General features: G+C 38.2%; 1 protein-coding gene across 2 annotated transcripts in view; it reads right to left on the minus strand.

Annotated features, from left to right (window-relative positions):
* Positions 1-965: 965 nt before the first annotated feature.
* TTC37 (tetratricopeptide repeat domain 37) overlaps positions 966-18,394 on the minus strand; it is a 45,760-nt gene continuing 28,331 nt past the window's right edge. For both annotated transcript variants that reach the window (XM_042822907.1, XM_042822909.1), the window contains exons 31-42: positions 18,132-18,255; positions 16,341-16,559; positions 15,487-15,559; positions 14,721-14,774; positions 14,500-14,611; positions 13,061-13,189; positions 12,331-12,452; positions 10,567-10,725; positions 7,821-7,973; positions 6,047-6,177; positions 4,872-4,995; positions 966-3,922 (exon numbers count right to left, since the gene is read on the minus strand). In XM_042822907.1, the coding sequence (XP_042678841.1) occupies positions 3,845-3,922; positions 4,872-4,995; positions 6,047-6,177; positions 7,821-7,973; positions 10,567-10,725; positions 12,331-12,452; positions 13,061-13,189; positions 14,500-14,611; positions 14,721-14,774; positions 15,487-15,559; positions 16,341-16,559; positions 18,132-18,255 (1,478 nt within the window). In that variant the 3' untranslated portion in view covers positions 966-3,844. The remainder of the gene's footprint in view (positions 3,923-4,871; positions 4,996-6,046; positions 6,178-7,820; positions 7,974-10,566; positions 10,726-12,330; positions 12,453-13,060; positions 13,190-14,499; positions 14,612-14,720; positions 14,775-15,486; positions 15,560-16,340; positions 16,560-18,131; positions 18,256-18,394) is intronic.

An 18,394-nucleotide genomic window follows, 5' to 3' on the forward strand; every position in this document is an offset into this window, starting at 1 on the left:
AGTAAAAGTTATTAACTTCTAGGCCTTCTGAAGAGAGAGAACACTGGACTTTTTTAAAAAATACACAGAATATTCACTGTTGGTGGTTAGTTACGTTGGCCTCTGTAGCCTGGGTCCTTTGTTGTCCTAGCTGTTAGAAGGGTTTGATGCTGGATGAAGCATAGGATAATACTCAAGTGGAAGAACTTCTCTTTAATGCCCTAAAAACAAGGACTGGCAGCCACTTAGCATGCTGTCACCAAGCTGGCTATGATGGTTCTCCCACCACTACAGTAGGAGGCATAAATACCAAAGCCATATCTGAGGATAGGAACTATGGGCTGTACACACTTTTCAAGACTATTAATAGCAGCAGGCTAAAAAAAGTTACAGTTAGTCTTGAGAGTCACGAGTCTGGCTTCTGCAACATTCCCTTTTAATACATGCAGTTACTGATAGCTCAGGCCTATGTGACAGCAGGCTGTGAAGACAACCACCATCCATCTAAATTTATCAGAAAAAGTCTTTTTAAAGTAAGGTATTGAGATGGATGGGAGACAAGAAGGGGTTCTTGATATTCAGTGTTCACCTCCACAGAACAGAAAATCCATCCTACTGAGCCTAGTGTTAATGTTTAAAATGACAGTGATAGCCTGTGGATTGCACCTACTTTCTACCAATCACTGTGCATGGCTGGTAGCCAAGATGTGCTAGTGGATAGGCCCCATGGTTTTCCTCCATCACAGCTCAGCATCCTGCTTTATTTAAGCCAGGTGCAAGTGGTACTGAAGCCAACTGTGCCTTCAGTCCAGTCCTACTATGGCAGCAGTGCACTGCAAGCCTGGGAAGTGTCTAGCATGAGATGCCAACCATCATAAGATGCTTCTGGATGTGCAGAAGCTTTTAGAAACTGTACACCAGGAATGGACAGGTATCACAACTCTAAAGTCAACAGCTTGAAAATCACTAGTGATAACACTAACAGATTAGAATAACTGATTTATTTTTTATTGTCATGTACAGAAAGGCAAAATAACATCATGTATTAAGAACCACCGTCATGATTCATTCAATTAAGCATCACCAAGACATAAATAGAGCCTGTTACGCACAGTATAAATATGACCCTGTCCCCAGTGATCACAAGTTTGTCTTGATGAGAACATTTACTACAGCCCACAGTCAGAGGGATATACTGCATAAGGGACTGGTCCCAGAGTGACTGTACTGAGGAAGCACTGGAAAGTGACCTCTAAGCTATACGCCAAGATAGGTTTCTCTGTGGCAACCCATGGCTGCCTGGAAAATGCTGATGCTTGACTGCTCTCCTCTTGTTGAAAAGCTTAAGGAATGTAAGGCATGCCCCATCCCATCAGGGATGGCATGAGCCTGTGTTAGTTGGTATGATCCAAACGCTGTAACAAACATGACTGCAACATTTACAAAAGAATGAAAAGCATGTCTGTGGAAAGGAAAAGCCATCGTATATGCTGTGCTGGGAGCAGCACTAGTGATGGCACAGAAGAGGCACCTAGTTAAAGAAACCAGTGATAAAACGGTTAAATTCTTGCAGGAACAAATGAAAACCCTGCAAAGCCAGCTAACTGCCAAATGTAGTATCACTCAGCAACTCCTCATGGCTCTGTCCAATACATCAGACTGAGAGAAAATGTTATAGTCTGAATTAGAGGATGAAGGACAAGCTCTCCTGATTGGTCAGACCTTGACTCTGTTCTGGATAGTCAGCTGCCATTTACAAGGTTGGCACAGCTGATCAAGAAACCGGGCTTAAGCACCTTGTACACAACTAAGGAATTGGAAAGTAGCCTAAAATACTTTACCCCAAGAACAAAGCCAGTAATTAAGATGGAGACCATTGATAATTGGCCAGGATGAGGACAGGCAGGTTGCCTAGATGGTGCCATTCTTGGCAGCCAAAATGTCTAAAGTCCTGGAAAAATACAGCAGGTTAGCTCAAGAAAATGAGAGAGTTTATGGAAGGATGCTTGCCTTGAGTTAATGCATAATAGAAACTCAGTCTGTCAACTGCCTTCCCCAGTGCAATCTTTAATTGCTAACCCCAACAGAACAAATCCCCTAATCTGAAGCCTGCCTGATTCCTTGAAACCATGTACAGATCGACTACAAGACCATTTGCAGCACGCATTAACCCCATGAGGAAGATGATGGGCACACAGAGGAGAAGTTTATATATCCACATAGTAAGAATATAATCTTATCTCAGTAAACTGGGAATGTGAATAAGCCAGTCAACCTGGCATGGGCACAATTATCACTGGTTTTATCCAAATCTGGAATCAAACAGAACAAGGCCTTTGTCTAGACATCTCAACAGCTGCAGGCCTTAAATTTGCCATTATTTGGTTAAACTTCTCACATATTATCTAAGTCAAAAGACAGCAACATTGAACCAGAAGTGTATTCAAAATACATGCAGAAATATAAATCTCTGGGGGGAGGAGGGGAAGGAAGGGGGTTACTCATTCCCATTTCAGGAGTATAGCTATATTGCTACATACCCTCTCTAGTTACCTATTATTTTCTAGTTGATACAACCTCAAAAGACACAGTATGTTATGTGTTGGAAGCAAGAGCTCTGCATTTGAACTACAAATGCCTCACTTGCAGCCTGAAAACAGTGGGCATTTGAGGGGCACAGTGCAGAGATGCCTTGTAAGAAGGCAGTATCGAAAGCAGAAGTGCTATCCCTGAGAAACAGAGATCCTGTGTAATCTTGTTTACACAAACACTGTTGAAATTCCTTACCTCATTGTGAACCCTTACAACATGAATATACTGTTCTTTTATGCTCTGTTTATCTCTATCAAGTTACTAATGAATGGGGTGGCTAACCTCACTGTGATCTCTCTTGTTAGGAAAGTGTTTGGTCCCTTAAGTATTTTTTGTCCAATCCAGATAGTATAATAAAAGAACAAAAGTAAACTCCCAACCCCAAGAGGTAATCCCCACTAATGAACAGTTCATGGACAATTAGTTGCAAAACACTCATGTGGAACCCCACAAAAATATGGTATATCCCATATTTGTGAACCTTTGATTCAAGACATGCAACTGTTGGGACTTTCTGGTACCAGGGTTTAAACCTAGACATGTGTGACAGAACTATTATCTACTGAGAAAACATGCTTACTTCACAGATAACTGTGACTTTTGCATGAGAAAAGTGAACCAGAGTAACCAAACTCTATGATCCACCAACATGCTCCACAGCAATTCAGCCCTTCAGTGAATCTTGCTCACTCCCCCCTCCTCATTGGTGGGACAAGACACACTGCTGCAGTAAAGATTAGCTAACAAAAAACATGAAGTGTATAAAATGACACCACACATGAAATTCTAAGTGGATTTGGTTCTTGGTTGCAAAACAAATGCAAAACATTTTAAATTTCTGCATGTTTTACAATTTCTGGGAGGAAAGAAAAGTTTGCTGTCAATTAACTAGTAAGACTGCTACAGGAAAAAAAGCCAAACTGAAACCTCTTGAAGCTTTCATCACTGCCAATGCAGTCAACATTGTATTTCTTTGTGAGTGGCCAACAAGGAAAGATGATAAATCTCTACTGCAAACAGTACTGAGGCTTCAGAGAAGAAGAAAACAAACAAACAAAAAAATCAGCTATTTTTTCTTTCAAATGAAGTGTATTTTATGATGGGACTTACATCAACAAAAGAACAACCTACTTTTGCTCAAAAAAAGTTGCTGCTGACACAAGAAGAAATAAAGCCAGACAAAAAACAGAAAAGCCCAGACCACACAGAACTCCTGAAGGATGGCCCAATTAAGTTGCGTGAATGGAAGACGTTCCACTTCAGACAGTCCATACTAGGCACTTGCTGATAATTTCTTGTGTAGATCCAGAGCTCTAATATCCCCATTAGCTTTGGCGTTTTCTACAAGTACCTGGAGAAAAATCAAGCAAAGAAGCACTGAGAATTTCTTACGTTTAATGTTAGTATTTAACGGAAATCAAATTCATATTAATTCAAATTTATTCATATTAATTTCTACTATCCAATTTTCTTAAAAGTTTAAGTAACAAGCAAGTCCAGACTGAAATAAGAAATATTCAATGTGACACAATAGCTCACTTAAAGCATTACATATTTAATTAGAAAAAGCACTCTAGCCTCCTACTGAGCTTGTAGTCACTTGCAGTGCACTACAGCAGCATCATTTGTCATTAGAAGCTGAGTATAAAAAAGTTCCCTGCTGGCAATGACATCAACAGGTCTAGGTGAGACCTATCTCCCTGTCACTGCACACTTTCCTCCTTACAATACATCTGTATAAATCTAAATTAGTCAAAAAGAAGCATTCTATCTCCTTAAAACTGCCAAGGTTTCCTTTCGCCTTCCCCACTTAAATTTAACTTTTCTCCATTTACTTTCCACACCTTCTATTTGCATATTCAGAATCCAAGTAGCAAAGTGATTCTAATTACAAGCCAAAGTGAATCACCTCCCATCATATTCAAGAACTTTGTGGATTTGCAAATTTGACCAAATCAATTTGTATAGTGCTAGGCACATAAAATCATGCACCATTTATTAAGAATGAAAAATAACGCATCATCACAAATACAATAAAAATCACAAGTACAAAAATTATGATTTTGGGTTACAGAGAGATTTTACTGTTTGATTTTCTTTAGTATCACATGTAGGAATTGAAGACTTTCAAGTCAGCAGGATACAAACAGAGGTATGTTTTGTCAGCATGGAATCCTTAAATACTGTATTCTGCCAGAAGAGTCATCACTTCCCTAATCTCTCCCTACTCCTCTTAGAAGTTACAGCCACAAAATAAAATGAAAATCGATTGCATTTCTATGTAGAATGAATTGTCTTACATCTATTAATTCATAATCATCTTTGGCATATAGGTGTTGCATGAGGTACCAACGAGCCACAGACACAATGGTTTCTGGATTCCCTGGTTGGTAAACCACTCTCTCCAACATTCGACGAGTCTCTCTAGAAGCATAATGGAAAACAATCCACATCAACTGCAAAATTCCATTAACTAGGTGCAACACACCAATATCCAACTGTAAGCAATAATAACCAGAAGTAATATAAAAGGAAGTCCTTTATGGAAATACCAGCGAGGAAGCAGAAATGTGTTTGCTTGTTTCCTACATAGTTTTATCTGGAAATCTACTTGTCAGTTGGAATGCTAAGGAACATTGCCATCATTACTTTACTTAGTATTTCACTTAGTATATTCATATTACTGCTTTAACTAGTAACTACACAGACCGAAATAGCAGATTTTATAACTGCTACACATAACATGAAAAGAACTGCACCTGAGATAAAAACTGTATCTGGTGTCTGTGAACTCAGCACAACCTCAGATCTCAAATACAACAGATATTTTCTATATAAAATAAATCTTTCAGGAGACATTTGCTCCAGCAAGCAGCACTTATTACGATGAGTTTTAACAATTCAACAGAACTGAATATTATATACAAACATATTTAATCCAAAACTCAGAGCAGTTTCTCCGAAACATAGAACTAAGACTAGAGTAACAGAAGGTCTCAAATCTATTTATCTGATACTACTTTCTAAAACTGCCAGCTACTACCCAATTGAGACCCTTTCCAACTTCACTGTACTATTAGAAATTTGGCAAAACTTCACAAATAAGTTTAAGGATATGGTATTCATTCAGTGGTGCAAACAGCTTTGGCTCTTGTTTCACGAGTTCTGCCCTTCATAAATAATCTGATTTTCCAGGTGTTGGGAAGAACTCATTGTGGCCTTCCAGTACTTACAGTATGCAGGTCATTACAATTTTTTTTTCAGAAGAGGAGTGAGATTCTGCTGCTTCTTATTCCCCACTACTAACTACTAACCCTTTCTCTCTGCTCTCCCTTTTAACTGTCATGCTATTCCAAGAACTCTTGTTTTCAGTTTTCTTTTCGGTCTAGGAGTTAGATACAACCATCGTGGCCACTTGGACATTTTTAATTCTGACAAGTAAATACTTTTAGACAACGTGATCCAGACTGCATACCTTGCTCCCATTTTGCGAATGTACTGTAGAAGCGCTTGCAGGAGAACTGCCAAGGGACAGGAAGAGAGTTTCAAAGCTTCAGTTGTTGCCTCCTGAACCAAGGATGGCCAGTGCTCATTTGAGATATTAGCCTATGAAAATAAAGGCAACAAAATGGTTATTAGGAGGGCTGCTCTGAAAGTAATGCCTCCTATTTTGTCACGCTGGCCCATGATGTCAGAGGCACATGTTGGTGGTACAGCAGTAGCAGAAGCTGAGCCTTCCTGCCAATATTGCATCACATTTCATTGTCAGCACAGTGAGGTGGTGGGTGGTGCAATTCAGCAGTGGTGGCAACATGTCACATCCACTGGTGGAGATTTTTTTATAAGAGCATCATGCTGGCTCTTGTTCATCACTGGCAAAAACACATAGCTAATGGTGATGACTGTTTTAAAATAAAGAGTGTTGTGTAGCTGAGAATTTGCTCTACCAGAGTGCTGTTCTGCCCTTTGCAGCTGTTGCAGAGAAAATAAGTAGGAGGCATTACTTTTGGAGTGACAAGTTAGAACATAACCTTGCTATTGTTTGGACAGTAGACATAATGTTTTGCTTCAAGGGGTGCCAAGGTTTTGACCAGCCTTTTGCATATTAATTAATTAAGTCAGAGCTAATCAAAGGCCTAACAGAAATCCATGTATAAACTGTCCTGTTCATAACTGTTTCTGTTCAAAAGCAGAAAGAAGATAATTACATTTATTCTATTTTTAAAACAAAGTCAAATAGCCTTACATAATTCAGGCCACCATCTGAAGAAATAGTATCAACTCAGTTAAAGAGTACCTTGAGAGCTGTGCAGATACTGAGGATATTTAAGAAATTCAATGCATATTACTGGGAAAATGACTACTGGGAAAAATCATGGAAGGAAATAATCCTGTCACTTGATGAATTCTGCTGTTTGAAGCACACAGAATGTGAATTTGTCTTCACTCAGGGGATTCTTTTTTTTTTTTCCCCCTACGAGAAGCAAGTTTTGCAGTTTAACCTCAGTAAAACTGAGGATCTTTCTTATATTAGCACTTATGATGTGTGGAGTTCCTTTGCCTGAATTTGGATGTACCTGCTGGCTTGGCAGCCTCTTAAAATACATGTCAAAGCGTAAACCAGGATTAACCAATATCTACCTCTTATTATCACCTTTAAAGAAGCCCACAAGAGCACTTCCAATTTCTAGAGTAAGAGTGCCTAAAGAGAACAGATGCTTTCCAAGAATTTGAGTTATGTTCACCTGGCTCCTCAATGCAAAGTAGAAGTCAGATATTTTCTTTACATCACAATGTATGCTTCCCTTATATTATCTTTATACTTTAAAGCAAGGCAGCAGATCTAGAAGTGACCATATATAGTACAAAGTTACTTGAAACCTGACTGAAGCTTCCAGATAGCAGTATAGGCAAAACATTTATTAAAGACAGTAATCTGAGCAAGGGGACAGAGACTTGAAGGACACTGCAATTTTGATGATCAAACTGAATCAATTAGAGGAACAATCCTTATCAAACAAGTTATCCTTTTTATGTATACAGTGATTCTACATGATTATTTCACAGCATCCACTTACAAAAGGACATTCTAAAAATAACCCCTTGAAATCCTGTTTTATTCATTAATCAATTTGTCATTCATAAAATGCAAAGTCATTTAAGCAGGAATTTCAGAGAAAGACTGCAGAAGCCCAACATTACATGGACTCCTGTTACATCATGAAGTTATATAATTTTGATTATCTTACCATGCAGATTTCCAGTGCAAGCATAGCCAGTCTGAGCAGACTGGAAAACTTCCCACTCCAGCTGCCCTGCTGTGATGCCAACTGCAAGCTCCTTCTGTAACACATCTCTGCTCCAACCATCATTCCTTGAGACTGATACACTTTTGCCAACCACTGAAAATAGACAACAAAATCAGTTATGGAACCAACAAAACACACATCCCTTCAGATAATTTAGTTAAATTTGTAAGAGTTCTATGGTATAGTTATTGGCTAAAACATCACTGCCCACCCGACCCTCACTCCAACAACATAATGCATTGTCCTGCAGGAAAATGTATTCCACTGATTGCACAGCCAGAAGTACATCTCATCACAGCAACGTATTTCATAGTTTAGTTGACACCCATCCAATTGTCCGAGAGCTGTTTTAATCTGGAGATTGCTCATAAGTGAATAGATATTACAACTGGCATTGTGAGAGTCATTCTCCAGACCAGAAGAGCATTATGTGGTGCCTCACTTGTTGCAGCTCTTCCCCTGGAACAAAGTTTTTTCCACACAAGTGAGCATTTTCAGGAACATGAAAGATCTTCCCATGTGAGTCTCAGCTCAGTGAGGAGTGCATAACTTGGGCTACATTTTCATTACACACCACAATCACGTGGAAGAGCTATGTGGGACAAAAAGTAGATCATGGGTCCTGAGGAGAGTTCCTTGCTCCTGCTACAAGCTCCATCAGCTCTGAATTCACCCACAAATTGAAGGAAAAGGATTCTAACTTCTCCCTCTTTAATTGTGTAGCCATATCACATTCTTAAAAGGAGATACAGCCACAGGTTTGCAAATTCCTGAAATGTGCATGATAAGCACCAAAATGCCTAAGCGTTTAGACGTATTATTTGCTGGATCTCCCAGCAACCAAAGCAACTTCTTTGTTTTAAAGCAAGGTAATTCCCTTTAAAAAACAAGACTTTTTCTAGCTAACAACTGCCTAGAGTAAGAAAGGACAAGATTCTTGAGCTTTTCTGATGCACTGAGACCATCTGTGAATAGACGTTCCAGCATGCCCCTTCTTTCAGTACCGATGAGACTGTGCATCTTAACATCAAGCTGCAAGACTGATTTGTACAACAGGACATCCATACAGGTGCACAATTTTATTGTCTCCCTGGTGAGTCACAGCACAAAAAAGCAGAACAGTCAGCAGAACTCCTAAATCCTGTTGAAAATTTCAGACATGCACCAAAAACTTAATAGCAGAAAGCTATGCTAACTGCCATTGTAATTAAGTGAAACTCTACGGTATCATGACATATGCTTTTTAGTAAGAAAAAACATCTATCAAACTTTTAGGAAGTCTGAAAACGCAAAACAAAGAGCTATTATTCATTAGGAACAGCTGTAGCAGCCAAGAAGCTTTTCCAGATCATTACCAAAGCCCTGATAAGTATCTTTTCTAACCGAAGACTGAAGAGATTTTATCCAGAGGCATCTTATCTATGGCCTAAACTAAAACAAAACAAAACCCACATTCTTTTAGTTCATTCCCTTTCCCTGTCTGTAAGCAGATGGCACTTGGTTATGCAACAGATGCATGAAGAACATACAAGATTTAATTCCATCTTCCATTAATTATTATTAAATTAGTAGAGGGTAGAATCATGGCTCAAATATCCCCATGTTTTACAAATCCAGCAGCCTGAATGAGTTCTGCAGTTCAGGAACATGAAATCTTACGATTCCATGAAAGACATACCCAAAAAAGCACTGCTCCAGAAATATTACTTCTGTATTACTTCTATACTTCACTGTTCCAAAAGAGAAGACAACCTGCAGCCTTGTAACAATGGACATAACTACTGATATTTATGGCAATCTCTCTCTTATCTTTTAGGACTGAAACCACCTTTAAGAGAAACTTGCTGGAAAGAGATATTTATGTGGTCAGCAGGCAAAGAGAGCACTGTATTTCCTTCAACTACATGAAGAACACTGGAAGTTTGCAGAATTTTTCTAAACACGCTAACATTTGTAAAGGAAGCCAGTAACTGTAACCAAAAGCAGCAGTTAAAAAATAAAAATTATATATATTATATATATATATATGTATATATATATACACACACACACACATGCTGCATCACCAGAAAGGTGTATTGACATGCCTGAGCCAGTTCCTCAGATTGTCTCACCATACACAAACCAAATTACAGCCTCTTCATTTTAACTAAAAAATTATCTTCTGAACACTACTACTGAGAAGGATTCTTCTTTTCCCCAGTCCCAAACTGGGACTTTTCCCAGTCCCAAGGGAAAAGAATGGTGACACTTGATGTCAGAAAATTATGAAACATAGAAGAGATTTATTCAGGATTTCATATCCTGAATAAGGAACTGTACACAACTTACCTCCACCTTTTCTTATGGGATATAAAGATTATATACATATTTCTCTGTTTCAACTCACATCACGCTGCCAAGTCATATAACCCTAAAGATGCAGGTGCCAGGTTTTAATCTCTAATTGTTATTTCTACGTCCACATCTGCTTGACTTTACAAACAATTATTATTTCACAAATTAAAAGAAAATTAACAGAATATTACAGTTTTATGAAGAACCGAAAATCAGCTGATGTCTGTCATTTGCTGTGAGTCGACAAATAAAGGCAATCAGTGAAAAATTTTCATACAGCACATATTCTCTGCTCAGAACTCACTGTAACTGGTGCTATATCACAATTAGAGAGAGAATACACACTTACTTGCCAGGCTCCAATGGAAGATGAACTGGTCATGACTGTTTTGTGAAGCTCCTTCAGGATGGTATCTGGAAGCTCTTTGTGAGACTGTAACAGTTGCTTACATTGAATTTGTCTCAGAAGCAAAAACAGAGCTGGGTGCTCGGGGCAGTTCTTTAAACCCTAAAACCACATTATATCAGAATTGTCAATTACAAATCTCGAAGGATACTGTTCTTTTTCCCCATTGGATCTTTATGGAAAATAGCAGTGCAAACATACTCAGAGTGCTTGCAAGATGGCATCTCTCCCTGCTCTGCACAATGAAGTGTTCCAGAAATTGACATATGGAAATAGGTAATATTTTTCTTTCTCTCCTATCCATCTTAAATTTTGTACCTGTCCTACCACCAAAGATTTCTGAAAGACAGATAAAATGGCTGTCTTCTGGTTGTCGGTTTTTACAAGTGTGAGGAAAAAAAAAAAAAAAGAAAGCCACCCCAAAAACCTACACTGGTTATCTGAAGAATGATCCAAGCAGTTTCAGTTCTTTCAGTGAGCATACTGGAATAGAAGTTAACTAAGCATTTCCTGTAAAAAAAATCACATTAAAGAATGACAGAAAACTGCTGCTTTATCCATCTCACGAGAAAGAAAATTCTCCAAGTTACATCATGTGGTATTTCTACCTGTTTAAGTCATGACATATCCAAAAATCCTAACTCAAACCAGATCTGTTCTAAGAAACAGCGTTTGCGCATTTCACCCATTTTTAAGAAATGCAAAGTGTGTAAACAGCAAGTCCTTAATAAGCTTTATCTTTGAACAATGCACATACATGCAGAGACTTAATGAAACAGAATAGAAGCTGTTGGCATTTGTGCTAATCTTCCCTGTTAGCAAGTGTGGAATTCAAGGAGTGCAGGATCTGACCCATCATTGCCAGTTACAACAACTGGGAATCTTAAGTTCCATAATTCTCAGTGAGAGTTAGTTGTAACAGACACTTTTATTCTGGTTTCTGCACAAGTTGTGGGAACTGAGTCCTTTATCCAGACTACGTAACTAATGAAAAAAAAAAAAAAAAAAAAAGCAAGCAAACAACACCATAATCCCTCCCTGCTCCAAATAGCAGCTTGTATTTGTAGAAGTCTCCAGTACTTTCTAATGTAAGACAGGTCATCAGAAATGGGAAACATCCCTTCCCCCAAGCAAACCAAGAGACAGGAAAGTACCTTCCCCAAAAAAATAGCATGTTTGCTTAATCTCATCTTTAAGATTTAGTTCATTTCAGCTAATATACAAACACCTTAGGCAAGGAGCACATCTGCCTAGAGTTTGCCAATTTCCTACTTGAAAGTCAAGGGTGCATACAACTGCTACTTTGCTTATCTTTTGCTTAGCCTTTTGTTTATGAAGACAACCAAACACACACACTTGAAGCATATCAACACTACAGTCCAGTTTCCCAAATGTGTTGCATCAAGACGTTTCCTTTTAACGATCAAATCTGTGGCTTCTACTTGTAGATCTGAAACAGGTATCACTGCAACAGACCCAAAGGTGGTTAAGTCCCCTGGAAGTCCCCCTGCTAGGATTTCTTGCCTCAAATTTCTGTAATGCTTTGCTTAACTCTAGGTTAATATAAAAAAGCAAGAAAAGAAGAAGTAGTCTTGTGATGCATTACACTGCTTGCTTAAACTGTTCAGAAAGTTATAGTGTAGTATCCAAGTTCCTAAAATGCACACAAAATTTCCATAGAATTCTGCCCATTTGCTGTTGTCATACCTTGGTACAAAGTGCTTCAGCTTCTGAGATTCTACCATTCTCCTCTAGACTGGTGATAGCTTGACAAAGAGACCAGTCTTCAAGAGTTTGGATGTAATTATGAGGAAGGTCATTTTCTCCAGCTGCAAAAGAAGATAAAATACTAATACCAGATAACTGTGTATGCTGTAGTGACACACCATGTTACATACTCCAGACCTGGCAAGTAAGAACTTTTTTTGGAGTATCAGTGTGACGTGGCTTTTTTCATTAGTAGGAACATGAAGAGATGACAAGATTAAAAACAAGAAGACGGAAAAAGTAATCCACTATTCGAGTTAATAGTTTGAGAATAACTGATCAAACAATGAATTTTAAGTCTGCATTTCAAAATGCCACAGACATCACGCAACGCACACCTATTGATCAAGGTTAGTTATTTACAGGAGAAGTTATGGAGCACTTTAGCCTTTTCTTGTCAGCAGTGCCCCCTTATAATATGATGATCTACTCATTTAGGTATCAGAATAAAGAAGTGCTATTTAAAAAATGCATCTGAGGCTCTGGGTGGAAACACAAGCTACAATTAAATAATTAACCCAACCTCTGCACTAGGATGTGGATTTTTATGAGATCAAATTATTACTAAGCAATTCTCATAAACAGGCTTCTGAAATTCATAACAGTATTACAAGCTTAGAACACTGCCATTTTATTTCATTTTCTTTTAATTTAACGTTTTATATCTTACTTTTGGCTGAAATTGTAGATACAAGTGTCATCTCTAGATCTGTTCGCTTTGGTTGAGTGTTGTTAAGACAGCCAGCAGTGTTTTCAGCATGACAGGCTGCCATTAGCACTGTCCAGGCAGAAGGATTATCTAGAAGAAAACAATGTTTACAAGCAACTCATGCCCATTCTAGATGTCTGGCAGTCCATGTACAATGGTCTTTTCCAGATTAAGCATAAAGACGCAGCCATCAATGAAATGGTACACTATTAAGTAAGAGGTAACAAGAAGGCAATTGAATTTCTGCAATCAGATACTTACAGCAGCTCAGCCCAAGGCAGCAGAAAAGTATTTGCCTCTAACAAATGAGCTTCCTCAAAACTTAAGACAGAAACGTGGTTTCTAAAACCAACTAATACATTTTTTGTATAAACTTTGGTATGCCAGCTTGATTCCAACTACACAGACTAAACCTGAGTATCTTCTAATGATAAATAATGTGGCAGGAAAAATCCCAAGATATTTTCTTCAGCTTTTAGTCATGTGGACTTTATACAGTTCAGCCACTGGCATGCAAGTTAACCTATGGCAATCGCAGATATGTTCCTACTTTTTGGGTCAGCTAATTCTGCATTACTCTGACTTAGACCAGTAAAGAGCACCTTTGTTTGACTAGTAGAGTTCAGCCTATGTACTGAATCAGACAGAGATTAACTATGAAATTCAGCTAAGTTTTCAGCCCAGAAATGATTAAATTTGTCAAGGAAAAAAAAGACAGCTTGAAGATTTTACTTTACTAAAGTAAAAAGCAAAGTATAATGCCTATGAATAGCCATAATAGTCTTGAGTATACTTGGGGGAAAGTAATTAATTTTATTTATTTATTTATTTATTTTAACTTGAGGCCACACTGATGTGTACTGTGTGTCTTATGTATTATTATCATTTCCAAGAGATACTCTTTGCAGTATCCTGAAAGCCCCACCACCTTATAAACATATTGAAGATGGCCACTTAACAATAGGTGAACAGCTGCCTACAGTTCATAACCAGCATGATGTAATAGAAAATATCCAAGCAAATCCAAGCAAATATCCAAAATATTCTCAAGCTAGACGAATAAATCTCTTCTGCTTAGTGTGACATACTAACACTGTGGGAAAATGTGATTTTCCTTTTTATCTCACATACAAAATAATACTTTCCTCTTCTTCCATTGTGGGAGTAATAAATTGCCCAGGTTTTCAGATTAATTCTTAAAACTCAGGGATTTTTTTCTTTATCTAATTGAATTCACAAAGACTAAACTTGCATCAGAAGTTTAAATTTCTGTTTTTAAACATTCTCCGAAAAATAAATATGGACAAAGAAAAATAACAACAATCAAACAAAAGCAGGTATTTCATTATCACAACAGTTTTGTGTCTGATCAGTAAAATATCACTAATGCATTTGTGTACCGGGACAGATGAGTATTGCCTTCTGAATATTTTTTAGAGGATTGTTTCTCTCATCTTCTAACATGTGACATCCTGCTGCCAATTGATTAACTGCAACATTCAGTAGGACATCCTATAAAATAGAAGACAAATGACAGCACTGTAATCTAAATGATCAGATGGAATTCACTTAAGGATTGTTTAAGAAATTGTAAAATCTACAAGTTAAGAGCGAGTCAAACCTTTCCATGTCTTAAATCAAGCGCATGTGCAATGTTTCCTGCCACAGCTCCCCCCTGTAAGATTGAAAAAAAGAATTGGCTATATGACTAATTCACAGATTTTTACAAAAAATGTAAGGCAAATCTTTTTTTTTTTTTTCCCCCCAATATACATTAACCAGATATACAAACTTTGCATAATGTACTTTGTTCTGTAGGAAAGGAAAACACTAAAAATCTCTCGCAAACAATTACAAGAGACATTCAAGATCTGAATATATCCACAACTTCTTAAAATTTCAGCTACATATAGAAACGATTTCCATACATTTATTTGTACTTTTTAGAGTATGTATTTGGAGTCTCTATTTGGAGAAGAGCTAATAGTAAGTACTATTAGTACTAAAAGCAGCAAAAAAATAGTGCATAATGCAATAAGTAAAGCTGACTGGACTAAGCAAATTCAAGCCAGATAGAATCTTTCACCTCAATTTTGCATATATATCTAAAACCTCATATAAATAAATTATTTACATATAATCTAGCTTTTGCTTATTGGAACATTTCTACTAGATTTCAAGAAGATAAAAAATATGAAGAACCACTGGCCTATGGAGGACGCAAATAATTGGATATATGACTCAGAATGTACTTTCTTACATAAAAAAATCATATTAAATAGTGAATGTGCACATACTAAAGCATGGTATCAGTTTTTATTTTCAGTTAAGAAACAACACAGACACTATACTCAGCATGCAAGCAGTTCTTAAAACAATGCCCTTACTTTTGCCTTCTGTGGTGTATACAATGGAACTAGTCGAGACAGAAGAGACCAAAGGGCAGGATTACCAGGGTAACTGCAAGAAGAACAAGTATATCAAGCATTTTGGTTTAGAAATGTATCTGGTCCTTCATAACTCTTGTAACCAGTTTCTATAAATAGCAGATGGATCTTCTATTAGAAAGAGAACCCAGTACAGTTATAAATAGACATGGCGAATAATTGAAAACAATCAACACAACACTGAAGTTATATCACTGCCTAAATAAATAAGGTGAAAGATACATATATGTTTATGTTTGTTTTTTTTTTTTTTTTGTATTTATATATATATATCAATAATCACAGGAAGAAAAAAGGCAAACTCTAGGACTCCAGGTCTTGCCCTCATAGTCTGAGGAGCAAGGAACTTTAAATGCAATTTTGAGAAATGCACTGTTTCTGAAAACATGTGGAAGGAAGGTATGATGTGGCTTGATAAAGGCGCTGATTAAAATTTCCACTCCCTATAACACATACAACACTCAAAACACATTTAAATATTGGCATTTAGCTAACAGAATGAACTGCTTCAGAGGTTGTTTGACACTAAATAAACGTCCTGAAGATCTTTAAGTTGAAAGCTCTGGTGTGTATAATGAACAGATCTAAGAAGTCACCAATAAAAAAACAGAAAAACACTTAAAAGCCATGAAAATTTTGCCACTTGATCCCATAGATCAGAGACAACAGATTTCTTCCCACTGATTCCAAAAATCATAACGATCTTCATGCTTGATTTTATTTTTACCTTTTTCTAAAAAAAGAATGCTGCAAGAAATTTATAATGAAATCTAGAACAATAACAAAATACACACCTGTGTATTGCTTTGGAGACTTCTCTCTGGATCCCCAGGTTTCTGCCTTGTAGTGCATAAACAGCAGATGCAATAAGGCACCTTTCATAAATCCCATCACTCCCTTTCTCATGTTTCAGTAACTCCTTTAGGGCTGCTGTTGCAAGCGTAACATCCTGCTTTACCAGTCCTAGTGTGCACAAAGCCTTCAGACTTTCTGTACTAGGTTCCTTTAATGAGCTGTTGAATCAGAGGGAGAAAGGAGACATTATTTTGGAGAACAAATTAAACTCACATTTAATATTACAATATTTTGAGTCCTCTTTCTTCAACACATCATCTACAATATGCTGACTTAGCAGACTATCATTATGGGATTTTGGATCAGGCTTAGAACTGTAGACTTGAGACCTCAGGATATGGAATACTGCAGTGGTTATGTACCATCTCAAAACTGGAACTACTTGGAAAGACTCCCAATACATTTGCTGCTCTTCATTAGCAGCCATAAAATAAATGGCAAAGTACAATGCGTAATGCAGAAAATTGCTTGCTTTCCTTGAACATACCTGCATTTCTAAATCAAGTCAGACATCAGTAACACTGTGCCTGTTTCCAACTTTGCAACAGAAATCCAGGAAGAAAAAAAGCCAGAAACAGGGCTGCTGAGAAGAACTGCTCTTTCAGCCTCAGAATTAGGCTGTTCTGAGTGATTAAATACTGCCTACCACAGAATCACAGACTTGTAGGGGTCGGAAGGGACCTCCAGAGATCATCGAGTCCAACCCCCCTGCCAAAGCAGGTCCCCTACACCATGTTACACAAGTGGATGTCCAGTCGGGTCTTGAACATCTCCAGAGAAGGAGACTCCACAAGCTCCCTGTGCAGCCTGTTCCAGTGCTCCGTCACCTCACCATAAAGAAGTTCTTGCACACATTTGTGCAGAACTTCCTATGCTGCAGTTTCTGGCTGTTTCCCCTTGTCCTGTCTCCAAACACTGCTGAAAAGAGTCCAGCATCGCCACTCTGTCCCCCACACCTTAGATATTTGTAGACCTGGGTCAGGTCCCCTCTCAGTCTTCCTTTCTCAAGGCCAAACAGACCCAGTTCACTCAGCCTTTCCTCATAGGAGAGATGCTCCAGGCCCCTCACCATCTTTGTGGCCCTCTGCTGGACTCTTTCCAAGAGATCCCTCTCTTTTTTTGTACTGGGAAGCCCAGAACTGGACAAAGTACTCCAGATGAGGCCTTACCAGGGCAGAGTAGAGGGGGAGGATCACCTCCTTCGACCTGCTGGCCACGGTCTTTTTAATGCATCCCAGAATGCCATTGACCTTTTTGGCCATGAGGGCACACTGCTGGGTCATGGCCAACCTGTCATCCACCAGGACACCCAGGTCCCTCTCCGCAGAGCTCCTCTCTCAGGTCATCCTCCAACCTATACCCATGCATGCAATTATTCCTCCCCAAATGAAGTTGGAATATAGACAGAAGTCTATATCAACTTCTGTCTATATTCCAACTTCAGGTAGTTTGTATATAGTTTCCACCATCTGTTAGTTATAATACCAGAGCCAATTCCACTATTCCACACTCAATTATAAGAGGCAGCTTAACCTTATAACAATAGTATTCTCGCATTTATTGGGGAATACTGGATACAATGAATGACATTTTTCTCCCACTGTCCTCTGTTCCCTTTCCTAGCTCTGGGTATCTATTGCTGCAGCTGGCAGCATTCATTTGAGAGACACCCCTCAAGAATCAACTGAAAATTAAGTAGGACAATGGAACATTGCATTCCCTCCACTCACCATTTAAACAGCAGTGTCTTTGCAGCATCCACTTTGTTTCTATTATACTCTATTATTGCCAAGGCAGTCAGGATATGTGTTTTATCTTGTTCAGATTCCGCAACAGACAAGGCTTTCTCATAGGCTAGTGAAAAATAAATAAAGATTCAGAATTGAAGTAGGTGGGAGAAGAAAAACCTCATGTTTATAAGGCCTCAGGAAAGGTACCACAGTAGTACAATATTACTACTGTTTCAGGTTCACTACATTTTCACACCTGAAAT

The sequence above is a fragment of the Centrocercus urophasianus genome, unplaced genomic scaffold, assembly GCF_019232065.1.
Source record: "Centrocercus urophasianus isolate 14NV4802_14NV808 unplaced genomic scaffold, USGS_Curo_1.0 seq_21, whole genome shotgun sequence".
NCBI lineage: Eukaryota > Metazoa > Chordata > Aves > Galliformes > Phasianidae > Centrocercus > Centrocercus urophasianus.